The sequence below is a fragment of the Ursus americanus genome, chromosome 22 (assembly GCF_024610735.1).
Source record: "Ursus americanus isolate L20-20 chromosome 22, mUrsAme1.1.p, whole genome shotgun sequence".
NCBI classification, from domain to species: Eukaryota; Metazoa; Chordata; class Mammalia; order Carnivora; family Ursidae; genus Ursus; species Ursus americanus.
In genome coordinates, this window is record NC_142148.1 from 4,916,625 (window position 1) to 4,930,724 (window position 14,100).

At 42.1% G+C, this 14,100-nt stretch overlaps 1 protein-coding gene across 1 annotated transcript in view; it reads left to right on the plus strand.

Annotated features, from left to right (window-relative positions):
* The window catches only part of LOC123799356 (serine/threonine-protein phosphatase 4 regulatory subunit 1-like), a 79,511-nt gene that overhangs the window by 23,353 nt on the left and 42,058 nt on the right, over window positions 1–14,100 (plus strand). Inside the window, exon 3 of the mRNA XM_045808411.2 lies at window positions 3,884–4,016. Coding sequence (XP_045664367.1) covers window positions 3,884–4,016 — 133 coding nt within the window. The remainder of the gene's footprint in view (window positions 1–3,883; window positions 4,017–14,100) is intronic.

The window sequence follows — 14,100 nt, forward strand, 5'->3', positions numbered from 1 at the left end:
TTAACTGACTGAGCCACCCAGGTACCCCTTAATTGCTATTTCAAGTTAATTTTCTATTCTATCATCTCTGACATTTTGGGGACTTTCTCAGTTTATTCATTTTTCCTGATTATGGTCATATTATTTGGCTTCTTTTCACGCGTTGTAATATTTGATAGTACGCCAGACATTAAGAATTTGGGGGCGTTAGTTGTTGGATTTCACAGCACAAATTGTATACATCCGCTAATGTTGGGTTTTGTTATGGTATGTCATTATCTTTTCTGGGTTGGGCTGGATTCTAGTGAGGCTTGGCGTAAGCTCCATCAGGGCAGGTCTGGAGCAGGCTTTAGTCTAGACTAATTTAGCCACTACTACACCAGTGCCACGTGTCCCAGGGTGGGAACAGAATGCTGCTGCATGCATGTGAGTGCGGGGAAGGACCTGTGGGCTCCTTTCTTGTGGTTCCTCCCCAGTCTTGCTAGTATTCTCTCGCGTGTGTGCTGATCAGTTCCAGGTGGAAGCTTCTGGGGGCCCCTATGTTGGCCTCTGCCGCGCCCTTCCTTGCAGTCTTCCTTCTCTGGAACTCTGGAAGCTCTCTGGGCGGTCAGAGGCGGCCGTCTCACGGTGCCGTGTTCGTGTCCCTTCTCTGAGGGCCCTCGTCCGTGCTGCCTGTTGCCTAGTGCCTGAAAACTGCTGTTTCGTCGATGGTTTTCTGGTCTGATGTGTAAAATGTGAGGGTCTTTTACCATCTCGGCTGGAAACGGAAGTCTCTCACCTTCCTTCGGTTGCCTCTGAGACCATAACCCTTCCCTTTGGCTTTGGTGTTCGAGTCCTTCAGCCTTCATCTTCGTAGACTTGCCTGCACATCTCTTGAAAGAACACTGGACTTGAACGCCGAGCATTTGGGTGCTAAGGATCCTAGTTCTGCTGCTGCTTTGGGGGCACATCTATTTAGGGGTCCACAAACTGAGGGCATTTATCAAGGCCGGTTCTAAGGCTCCTTCTGTATGATTCTGTGTAATGGCAGTCATTTTCTTTGATATTTGTTTTCATTCACGTTTCTTTTAGTGGCGTCTTTCCATTTTGCTGCTTTTTATGGGGCATCTGCTACTTGTCAGATACTACACGGGGCGCTGGCGTTGTAGCGCCTCCACGGAGCCACTGGGAGACAAGCGTGAAACGGTTACAAAACCCAGTGCCACTGCTTTTGTTAGTGAGAGTGTTAGGACCGAAGAGCCCACAGCTCCGGGAGAGGCTGTAACTGGAGAGTGGCCTTTGCCCTGGGGTCAGGGGAGGGGTACCTAAGCTGGGACGGGGGTGGGGCCGGGGGGGGGGGGGGGAGACATGAGAGTGTCCCAGGCAGTGGGAAGGACATGTAGAAAATCATTGAGATGAAGGATTTTGGTGCATTTGAAGAACTAAGGAAAGGTCCCCAAGTCTGAAGCTCCGACGGGGAGGTGGGAGGGTTTCTTTGAAAATTAAAATGTAGGTTTCCTCTGGCAGTACAGCACAGTGCAATGGTTAGAGTCCGACTGTTTGAGTTCAGATTCTGACTCGCTCTTCTCTAGCCGTGTGGCCTTTGGCAGCTTTCTTGGCCTCTCTCAGCTTCAGCTCTCTTACCAGAAACATGGGGCTAATGTGGTTGTTGTGTCAGAATTTAATGAACCACTGCTAGACACGAAGCTTTGAGCACAGTTCCTGGAAATAACGAACAGTAGTTATTACCCAGTATTGTGTGGTTTATGGATTTTATTTCCACGTATATAGTTAGTATAACGTTATACAGTTAGCATAGTGGAATCATTAATATTCCCTAATAAGAGTTATTCTTTTGTGGAACTAATTACAAAGTGCTTTAGTTCTCTGACAGGTTTTTCGAAGAGTGCCTGCATATTTTTTGTTACTTTGAAACAGTAGTTCTTAACCCACAAAGTACACAGGTGGACTTCAGAGGATCTTTGAAACCCCTGATTCTTTTTTTTTAAAGAGGGGGTGGGAGGGGCAGAGGGAGAGGGAGAGTCTTAAGCAGGCACCACGCTCAGCACCGAGCCCAACGCAGGGCTTGATCTCACCACCCTGAGATCATGACCTGAGCCAAAATCAAGAATTGGACGCTTAACCGACGGAGCCACCCAGATGCCCCGAAACCCCAGATTCTTTATGAAAATTTTGAGTATGCATATCTGTGGCCGCCATCAGGTTCCAAAAGTATCTGTGGTCCCAAAAGTTTACCAAACTCTGCTTTATATATTTATTTTTAAAGATTGTATTTATTTATTTGAGAGAGAAGGCGGAGAGAGAAAGAGAGCACGAGTAAGGGGGAGGGACAAGCAGACTCCCGGCTGAGCGGGGAACCCCATGTGGGGCTCAGTCCCAGGACCCTAAGATCATGACCTGAGCCAAAGGCAGATGCTTCACCGACTGAGCCACCCAGGTGCCCTGCAAACTCTGTTTTAACTTGATATTTTAAAGTCCACTGCAGGCGAGGTCCACAGTGCTTTGTAAATATCTGTGGGATGGAGGCTGCGTGTTCCTTCTGGGCCCTGAAATGCACTGAAAATAGCTCATACAAAGTGACTGTGGTTGGTGGGGCTTGACTGTGACTCAGTGGGGACCCATTCCTCCCTGGCAAGGATCCTGCAAGAAATAATGTATTTGATTGCATCACACATATATTTTCTACAAATGTATACTTCTTTATTAAAATTCTCTGGGTAACTGTTATACAGTGTAAATTTTTAATAAGCTCTAATTACTAGCATAGAAGAATTTGTGGAGAAAAAATGAGGTTAGTGTTTCAAAGTAAATACCTAGGCACAAACATGTCATTTCTTATTTTAAACTCTTATCAGTTACTGCCTAAATTAACTGTTTTTTTTCTCTGCCAGGTAGGAATCCTCTGCTTTTTTGCATTAGTAATGCTTTTGCCCAGCTATTACGGTGCAAGCGATAGTAGGGAAGCCTTTATGCCTCTGAAGCGAGAGTGGGTAAAGGGTGGTGGCCATGGTGAAGTTGGCCAGATTATGAGGGGCTAGATCCTGCAGGTCTTGACATGCCCAGACTCCTTTGTTTCAACATCCTGATGGGGCATTTTATATCATCCCTGATTGAAAACATGGAAGTGTAGACAGGTTAAATCACTTACTGTGGTCACACAGCTAGTAAGTTGTGTTTGGGGGATCCATCTTATTCCAGGGATGCTTGGCTCCAGTGCCCATGAGCTCAGCCATGCCACTGCACTGCGTTGGAGGGAGGGTCTGCCTGCTCTCAGTTTGGGGTGCGGGGAAGAGCAGGCTTCAGGGGGAGGAGTCAGTATGACCACAGACTCATTTTTGGCCAGAGTGAGGGGCTGGAGGAAGCTGTTGGACATTCGTGTCGGAGGGGCCTGGTTGGGTGTTATTGCCGTGTGGTTTGATGGGAATCAGTGTCACGTGGTGCATGAAGCTGTATGACAAGCATGTTTAGGACAAGACTAAACTGGGATGGACTTTCTAGCATATTCTTGCTTTTGAGGTCAAACTCCTGTTTTTCTTTTGACCATCTTACACCTGTTTGCATAGCACTCCATGGATATTGCTCATAGAGGTCAGCTAGCTGCTTTGTTCACTTGCTTCTGACTTCCCCAGCAGAGGGGAGGTTCCCATCTATGTTGGTTGGAGGTGACCCACATCAGACTGATGGCACTGAAAGAAGGGCACTTAGCTTTTTTTTTATGCCTCTGGCCTTGACACCCTTCACTTGGATTCTAAACCTACCCTCTTCATTTTAGATGAGTTGTCAAGTTTGGAGACCCAGAGGCTCCCACTGGAAAGGGCCATGAGGGTAGAAGGTGTGCTGTGAGGGCATGCCTTTGTTCAAGTGTGACCTGATGAATGCAGTTTTGTCCCCTCTTCTCCTTTAGATGGATTTGAAGATTACGGCCCAGATCGTGACAGCATGAGGGTGACGGCCTTTCTGGACATCTCAGGCCAGGAAAACCTGCCTCCACTCGCTCGCCTGGAAAAGTATGCTTTCAGTGAGAACATCTTCAACCGGTGAGCTCCCTGGCTCTTCCCACACTCACAGCCCTCTGCTGGGTCTGGTTTAAGCCGACAGGGGTTGCCACTTCTCTGTGACAGCTTTGAGGACTGTTGTGGGTGAGGTGGACAGCAGGCTGTCTCTAGGTGGCTGGGATTCTGCCTGAAGGGCACCCTTGGATTAGGTTTTCCCATTAGTCTTGTTACTGTTGTACTGTTCACCTGGTGAGCCAGGGATCAAATGCTGATGAAAGTTACTGGGGTTTAAATAATTAGGATTGCTAACTGGGTTTCTTTCACACGTGCTGTCCTCAGAAAAGGAAAATACGTCGCATAATTGACAAGTATCAGTTGGAGCATTGCTCACTTGTTTTGCTTCTCGACTGCCTTGTGCTCTGGGGACTTCGGTGCAGTTGCCCTGCTGTGTTGTGTTGTCACTCCTCATGGGGCTGGCAGGATTCTACTCCAGCCTCAGACCATGCCTCTTCAACGGATGACCTTGACTCTTACTTCATGAAGAAAGCAGAAACTAAGCCATCTCTTTCAACTGATAGCTCACCCCAACCTGAATCTGAGGGCATTCTTCCCTCTATCGTAGAGGGGGAGGTAGCTCTCTTCTGGTCTCCCTTCCTCCATCAGATGTGCTTTCTGACTTCTGCCTCTTCCTTCTTGCCTGTGACGCACTCCCTTTCCTTCCACGTACAAGCCCTGGTGTGTTTCTTGTTCTGACCAGTCCTCTGGACTTCCCCACCTGCAGCCTTCCCTCACATCTTTCCTTAAGGACACTGTTCTGTGAAGCCTGGATGATACTTGCTGAGTCTCTGTTAAATATCTATTTAATATCTATATCTGTTAAATTGTAGAAGGCTCACAGCAATTGCTGCTGAGTGAGTCCAATTATTATCCCAGTTTTACAGATAGGGAAATGATGGTACTCTGAATGATGTCTTTTGATGAGCAGGTCTTAATTTAAATGTAGTTCACGATTTCTCAACTTTTTCTTTTATGCTTCGTGCTTTCTTTTCATGTATAAGGAACATTCTCCTCCCCTAAGACCATCACGATATTTCCTTATAGGGGCGCCTGGCGGGGCTCAGTCAGGCAAGCGCCCAACTCTTGATCTCAGCCCAGGTCTTGATCTCAGGGTCCTGAGTTCAAGCCCTGCATTGGGCTCCATGCTGGGCGTGGTGTCTACTTTAAAAAAAAAAAGCTACTTCCTTATATTGTTTTCTTGAAGTTTTATTGTTTTACTTTTCACATTTGGATCTACAGTCCACGTGGAATTGCTTTCTTTGTGTATGATGTGAGGTAGGGGTCATGTTTCATGTCCTTCCATGTGGTATGCACTTGACCCAGTGCCATTTACTGAAAAATACCACCTTTGATCTATGCTCTGCTTTGCCACGTTTGTCTTAGATCAAGTGTCCATATCTGGACATCCTAGTCTGCTTCTTTGGTCTTTTTATCTGTCGTTGTGCCCAGACCATGCTGTCTTCATTACTGCAACTTTATCATCAAAATCTTGATATTGGGTACAGTAAGTCCTCCCACTTTGTTCTTCTTCAAGATTGTCTTGGCTGTTCTTGATTCTGAATTTCCAAATGCATTTTAGTACCAGTGCATCAATTTCTGGAAAAAAAAAACCTCTTGGGATTTTCATTGGAATTGCATTGCATCTAGAAATCAATTTGTAAAGTATTGACACCTTTATAGTATTTAGTTTTCTAATCCTTCCATTTTTTATAGATTTTTCTTCAATTTCTTTGTGTTTGTGTGTGTGTTCTGTTGTAGAGATCTTCTGTACCTTTTTCGATTTAGTTCTAGGTATTTGATCTTCTGCATGAATGTGAATGAGATCATTTCTTAAAATTTAAATTCTAGGGATGCCTGGGTGGCTCAGTCGGTTAAGTATCTGCCTTCGGCTCAGGTCATGATCCAGGGGTCCTGGGGTCGAGTCCCACATCAGGTTCCTTGCTCAGCGGGGATCTCTTTCTCCCTCTGCCTGCTCCTCCCCTTGCTTGTGCACTTTCTCTCTCTCTCTCTGACAAATAAATAAAATCTTAAAAAAAAATTAAATTCTGATTGCTGCTGATATGAAAATGGAATTGATTTTTATATTTTGATTTTGTCTCCATTGATTATGCTAAGTTCACTTATTCATTTTAATAACTTCCCCAGGGGTTCTTCGGGTTTTCTGCATACTGCACAATGTTGTGTGTGAAATTTGGTAGTTTGATTTCTTCTTTTCCTATCTTGTTTTGTATTTTTAGTAGCTACATCGTATCAGCTTAGGAAAATTTATATTTCTAATTTGTTAAGAGATTATTTTTACACTCTTTCTTAATTAAAAATTTTTAATTTTTTTTAAGATTTCATTTATTGGAGAGAGAGAGAGCGAGTGCACAGGAAGGGGGGAGCAGAGGGACAAGCAGCCAGATGTGGGGCTTGATCCCAGGACCTGAGATCATGACCTTAGTTGAAGGCAAATGCTTAACCGACTGAGCCACCCAGGTGCCCCTTAATTTAAAAAAACTAAAAAAAATTTTAAGTAATCTGTATGCCCGATGTGGGGCTCGAACTCACAACCCCAAGATCCAGGGTCTCATACTCTACCAACTGAGCCAGCCAGGGGCCCCTATTTTTTTAAACTTTTAAAAATAACTTCACACTTAAAGAAAAGTTTCAAGAATAGTAGAAAGAATTCCTGTCTATTTTTTACTCAGATTCATCCGCTGTCAATGATTTGCCGTGTTCCAGTTAACATTCACTCTCTCTTTATTTTCACATTTTTTTCTGAGCCATTTGAGAGTAAGTGTAGCCGTCACGTTGCTTTCTCTGTGGTGACTGCCATGTGCATTTGTCTAACGGGGACATTTGCCGTTCACTCATAGAATCACAGTACAGTGACCACAGTCAGGAAATTTAACTTTGATACAATACTGTTATCTAATATCTAGATTTTTTAAAAAAGATTTTATTTATTCCATTTGAGAGAGCGAGCAGGAGAGTATGTGAGCGGGGGAAGGGGCAGAGGGAGAGGGAGAGAATCCCAAGCAGACCGTGCACTGAGCGCAGAGCCCAATGCGGGGCTCGATCCCAGGACCCTGAGATTATGACCTGTGCTGAAACCAAGAGTCAGATGCTTAACCGACTGAGTCACCCAGGTGCCCCTCTAATATTTAGGTTTTTTTTTTTAATGATTTTTTATTATATTATGTTAGTTAATATTTAGGTTTTAATCAAATTGTCCAGTGGTTCCAAGAGGGTCCTTTAAATCAGGGTTTTTTTCTGTTTGGTTGGTTTTTAGGTCCAGAATCCAACCCAGCATCATGGACTGCATTTGATCATCATGTTTCTTTAGGCTCATTTAATCTCTAACGGTTTCTTAGCCTTTCTTTGCCTCTCACGATACTCTTGACAGTTTTGAAGAGTACAGGTGAATTATTGTATAGAAGAAAGTCACTAAGAGTTTTTACAAATCCTCAATGAGGTCTGAATTTTATATAATGCTTCTTTTACATCTGTTGAGATTATTAGATGCCTTTTCTCCTTTAATCTCTATTTTTTCAACTTTCTTTAAAACCTCTTTTATTGTAAAATATGCCCCATAGAGATAATTGGATGTGAAGCGTAAGGAGTTTTTATGAAGCACGTGCCCACGTGGCCGTTACTGAGGTCACCCTGGATGTGTGCCCTCCCTGCCATGTGGTGACCGCCTTTGGATGGTTATGTTCATCACATCCTGAATCTTGTTTCTGGTCTTAGCACCTAAGTATCTACTTGCAAACAGAATAAGTTAATTTTGTTGTTTCTGAACTTGAAATACGTGAAATCATATAGGGTATGTTACTTTGTGGTTCTGCATATAGTTTTGAGTTTGTTCATTTTGTAACAGTGTCCTGTTGTTTGAGTATGCTGACATTTTATCTGTTGTTGGAGTAGTTCACGTTTTCTCACTCTCATGACAAACTGTGCTGTGAACAATCTAGTGTACGCATCCGGGTGCACATCAGCACACATCTCTGCAGGGCTACAGCCAGGCGAGAACTCCTGTGTGATCAGACATGCTTGTCTTCTACTTTAGGAAATAGTGCCAGCTTCCAAAGTGATTGCATCCATGTGCTCTCCCACCTTTGCCCTACATTTTATCTGCCACTTGGTATTGTCAGATTCTAAGACACTAGCCAATCTGGCAGCGTGCTAGTGTATATAATGGTATCACTTTGTGATTTTAGTTTACATCTTACTTATTTATGAGTTCGAACACCTTCTCATATGTTTGTTGGGCATCTGTATTTCTTTTCTGTGAAGTGCCCGTTTAAATCTTTCTTTGGTGGGTAGTGGGAAGGTGGATTGTCTCTCTTTTTATTGTTGAGTTGCAGAAAGTCTTTGTAAATTCTTGATTTCTAACCCTGGTCAGGTACGTGCAGCAAACATCTTCCCTCATCCTGTGGCTTGTGTTCCAGGTCTCTTTACAGTGTTCTTTGGGTGACCAGAAGCTGTTCATTTTGATGTAAATTTATCAACATTTTCCTTTATCCTTAGTGCATTTTGGAGCTTCTTTAAAATGTCTTCCTCTACCCCAGGATCGTAAATATACTGTTTTATATTGCCTTAAAAGCTTTATCTTTTTTTTTTTCTTTCATATTTAGGTCTACAATCCATCTGAAGGTAATTTCTGTTCATTGTGTGAAAGAGGGGTCTGGCTTCATTTTCTCAATTGTCACAATACCTCTTATCAAAACTACGTCCCTTCCCCATTGCTCTGGGGTGTCACCTCTGTTCTGATCCAGTTTATAGTAGTCTTTGTCTGGATTATCTCTTCTTCCAGTAGCGTGCTTGTCTCCCCTCAGCCAGTACCACGCTGTCTTGATTACTGTAGATTTGTAGTAGTCTTGATACTGGAGTGAGCAAGATTTGCCACTTTGTTTCTCTTCTTTGACATGATTTATTATTCTTGGTCCTTGGTATTTTCATATAAATTTCAAAATCTCATCAGATTCTAATAAAACAAAATAAAACATCTGTTCGAATTTTTTTAAGTCTTTTTTTTTTTTAAGGATTTTTATTTATTTATTTGAGAGAGAGCAAGCACAAGTGGAGGGCAGAGGCCTAGGGAGAAGCAAGCTCCCTAGTGAGCAGGGAGCCCGATGAGGGGCTCCATCCCAGGACCTTGGGATCATGACCTGAGCTGAAGGCAAACACTTAACCTACTGAGCCACCCAGGCACCCCCACCTATTAGGATTTTGCTTGGGTTTGCATTGAATGAATAGGTTGGTTTGGAGAATATTGCCCTTACAATATTTAGACTTCCAATCCATAAACATGGTATATCTTTCTATTTATGTAGGTTTTCTTTAATGTCCCAGTAAAATTTGTTCATTTTCTCTGTAGAAGTTTTATGCTTTGTTGCTGGTGTATTTAAAAGGAAATCCAAAACATACCATTTTATCCACTGAAAGACTTAAATCTAACTGCAGGATCATTACCACACTCAACCCAATTAATAATAATGCCTTCCAGTCTACCCGTCTATGTTAAATTTTCTCTGTCTCAGAAATGCCTTTTTATGGTTGATTTGTTTGAATCATGATCTAAATAAGGTCCACACATTTCATTAGGTAGATGTGTCTCTTAAGTCTTTTTTTGTTTATAGTTTTTTTTCCTTTTGATCTTAAATCTCTTTTATTATCTAATTGATTCTCTCTCATCTTCTGTCTACATCATCTATTTGTTGAAGGCGTCATTAGTCTTGTAGAATTTCCCACATTCTGGATTTGGTGGTCATTATTCTCATGGTGTAATTTAACATAATCCTTTGTTCTTTGTATTTTCTGTAAACCGAAAATTACACTTGGAGACTCGATTAGATTCTACTTCAATTTTTTGTTTTAAACAATACTTCCTGTGTTGTTTTGTGTACTTCTCATTACAAAACATCGGGAAACAATGTCTGGTGTCCCACTTCTGGAGATGTTCATATTGAGCAGTGGGCGCGGGTGTTGAATTCTTTCATTATAAAACTTCCCACCAGCCTTTCTTCTCGTGACTTTAGTGGTCACAAATCATTATTGCTTAGATCTGTTATCTCATTATGTGGGAAGATGGCAATTTTCTTTTTATTGTCTGTGAAATCTGTAGTATGGCCCCATTTTCCCTTCTGTTATTGGTTATTGGTGCCTTTTCTTTTGTTTCCCTGGATAATTCTTACCAGAGGATTATCAAGGATATTAGTTCTGTTGAAGAATCAAGTTTTAGCTTTGATATTTTCTTTTGTGTGTTTATTTTCTAGCTCAGTAATTTCTGCTCTTAATTTATATTATTTTCTTTTTTTGGGGGGAAATTAGTTGTTGTTCTTTTTCTTCTTGTGAGGTATGTCTAACTATTTTTTTGGCCTTTTTAAAATAATATCTGCATTTTAAATTGTAAGATTACTGTTAAGTACTGTAAGTACTTCAGTGTTATATTAGGTGCATCCCCATCTTCTGGTATTAATATTTTTATTACCTTTCAGTATAAAGTATTTTTAATATCTATAATGATTTCTCCATTCACCAATGAGTTGTTTAGAAGTACGTTGTTTAATTTCCAAATATTGGAGGATTTTCCAGGTATCTTTCTGTTATTTTATTCTGAGTTTAAGTCTTCTGTGGTCAGAAAACATACTTTGTAGGGGCGCCTGGGTGGCACAGCGGTTAAGTGTCTGCCTTCGGCTCAGGGTGTGATCCTGGTGTTGTGGGATCGAGCCCCACATCAGGCTCCTCCTCTATGAGCCTGCTTCTTCCTCTCCCACTCCCCCTGCTTGTGTTCCCTCTCTCGCTGGCTGTCTCTATCTCTGTCGAATAAATAAATTAAAAAAAAAAAAAAGAAAACATACTTTGTATTATTTCTCTTCTTTTAAGTTTTTTGGAATTGTTTTATGGCAGTGAATGTTCCAGGTCCACTTGAAGGGAATGTCGTATCCTCGTGTTTTTGGGTAGAGTATCTTACAAATGTGAATTAGGATGAGTGGGCTGAGAATATTGTTCAGGTCTTCTGTTTTCTTACTTATTTTCTGTCTACCTGTTCTGTCAGTTACTGAGAGAGGAATATTGGAATCTGCAACTATAATTTTGGATTTTTCTGGTTTTCAGTTCTAACAGGTTATTTTGTATATTTTGAAGCTCTTATCTTGGGTGCATACATGTTTAGTATTGTTCTGTTTTCTTGAATGAGTTGGTCTGTCTGTCTCCGTGTAATGTCCCTCTTTGTCCCGAGTACTGTTCCTTTCTGAATTTAATACATACGCTCAGCTTTCTTTTGATTACTGACTGTATGATATATTTCTGTCTATACTTTTATTTTTAACCTGCCCATGTCTTATATTTAAAGTGTGGTTATTACAGAAGGCATATAGTTGGCTCTTCCTTTTTTACCCAGTTTCGCAATCTCTGCCTTTTCATTTTAACGTTTACATCCTGTACGTTTGAAGTGACTGTTGCTATGGTTTGGTTTACATCTACTATCTTGTTATTTGTTTTCTATTGATTCAACTCTTCTTGCTATTTTTATTTTATTGTTATTCATATTATTCATTATTTCATTATTTGAAATAAAAGAAACACTTTTTTGTCCTATGGACTTTGTTTTTCTTTTTTTAGGATTCCAGTGTATCTTCACTATGGCTTATTAGTTACGTCCCTTTGAAAAATTGTTACTGGGTTGTTCTAGGGATTATAATATACTTCTCTAACTTATTACAACATGTATTCAAATGAGACGATACCACCGTGCATGCAGTGCAAGGTACAGTGTGAGACTGACCAGGAGTGCAGCGCACGCTTCTGTGGGCTTCGGTGGCCTCTTCCCCATCTTCCGTGCTCTTGTTTTTCTACATTTTACTTGCACGCGCGTGATACATCCCACAATACCTTGTTACTCTATTTCCTGAAGATATGCAACTGTCTTTTAAAGCGATTAAAATGACAAAAATATTTTTTCTATTTACCATGATTAGTACCACTTCCGTGCCTTGTACCTCTTTTTGTAAAATGCCCGTTTTCCTCTGGCGCCCTTTTGCTGCGAGGACTTCCTTTAACAATTCTCGATAGCACAAGACTGCTATCATGAATTCTCACAGCTTTTGTCTGAAACAGTCTTTATTTCATTTTCATTTTTTTTGTGAAGATTTTATTTATTTATTCGACAGAGATAGAGACAGCCAGCGAGAGAGGGAACACAGGCAGGGGGAGTGGGAGAGGAAGAAATAGGCTCATAGCAGAGGAGCCTGATGTGGGGCTCGATCCCAGAACGCCGGGATCACGCCCTGAGCCGAAGGCAGGCGCTTAACCGCTGTGCCACCCAGGCGCCCCTCATTTTCATTTTTTAAATTTAATTAATAAACTTTAATTTTGAGAGCGATTTTGGATTTCAAGAAAAATTGAGCAGGAAGTACAGAGCGTCCCTGTGTTCCTTAACTGCCCAAGCACGCCCGAATCTTCCGAGAGACCTTCAGCATATTAATCACACTTATTTTAAAGCCCTTGTCTGATCACTGCCGCATCTGGGTGCGATGTCCTCCCCCGTCCTCGTCCTTCTGCCTGCTTCCTGCTCATCCTCACACTCTACTCCCCCGTGTTCTTCTCTTTCTTAAGGCTCTTGTCACTGTTCATCATCTTCAATTTTCTTGCCTACATCAGGGTCTAAACTGTGATCTTCAGGGCAGGCTCTGGAACTTGCTCATCTCTCGCCCTGAGTCTAGGGCTACTTAATTGAGCTAAACTCATGGTAATGATTGCACGAGTGGGTGAGGGAAGGAAGGGACAAAGACACAAGGGGTAACTTCCACGGTAAGATTTCCAGGGAACATTGCCACGTAAAATTGAGCCGTCTTTATTATACTTTAAAAAATTCACAAAAATAACACATACTTGAAACATTTAGCAATTTCAGAAGTTAAAATAGTGAGTTTCCCTTCTCCCCCCACTACGGCTAGGGTAATATGTGGTTCCAGACTTTTTCCTAAGTGAGGGTACGTATATACGACTACATGTATTGCACATATATACACACATACAATCTGTATTAAGAAATGGGCTCATATTGCCTCTAAAATTCTTCACCATGTTTTTTCATTTACATGAATTTTTAGGAACAACTTTTAAGTCAGTGCGTATCTACAGGTACCTTTAAAAGTACTTCTATATAGAATGCTGTTATATAGATAAAATGTATTTAAGCCTCCCTCTTGGGTAGACATTTGATTGCACCTCTTTGCTTATATTGTAGTACTGATGGCTGACACACTACGGGGCTTACCATGGGCCGGGGACCATGCTATGAGCTTCCCAGGCATTATCTCATTTAACCTAGAATTTCTAATGCTTTTCTCAATCACCCACAGTCGTTCTCTCTTCTTTCTTCTCATTAGCGTAGCTGACACTGAGAAGTATTGAGGCTGATGCTTCTGGACTCTGCTTATCCACTATGACCTCTCCAGGTCATTCCATAAAGCAGCCAGGTTTTCCAGAGTGTTGGTGCCAAAGCACCGATTTGTTTAAGTCTTTGGCTCGCTCACATTCTGTATTCACGGCAGTGGATTCATCCCTCCCTGCTTCAGGGGGCCCTCTCTTACCCCTCTCCTTACTTTCCTTAAGAGGGCAGGTCCCTTGTGACCACTTGAGGCTGGATGCAGATCTGTCTATCCTTTCTATGGCCCTACAAGCAGATTGGGGATCTTAGTTGCTTGATTTCCCAGGGGAGGCCAACCTGAATGTGGTCCAGTGAAATGTAATCAGGGACTTTATAGTGTCTGTTTTCGTCTTTCCCAAACCTCCTGGCTGCCACATCTCGACCTTTCATCCCAGGGGTGGTATAAGTCTCTCCGTGGACAGGCTTGAATTGATGGATTTCTTCCTGTAGTGTGCTGGGCCAAAAGACTACCTCTTTGAATTCCACATTTCTAGTCTTTTCCTGCAAATCAAGGTGGGTTTTCGGCTTCAGCTAATTCTGATGCATAGCCAGAAATGATGCGTCTTGTCCCTGGGTTGTCAGGGGCTCAGAGGAGCAGGCAGAGGCAGGCAGGGGCTCCTTTCCATTTGTTCCAGGAAGGCTTTCAGGAGT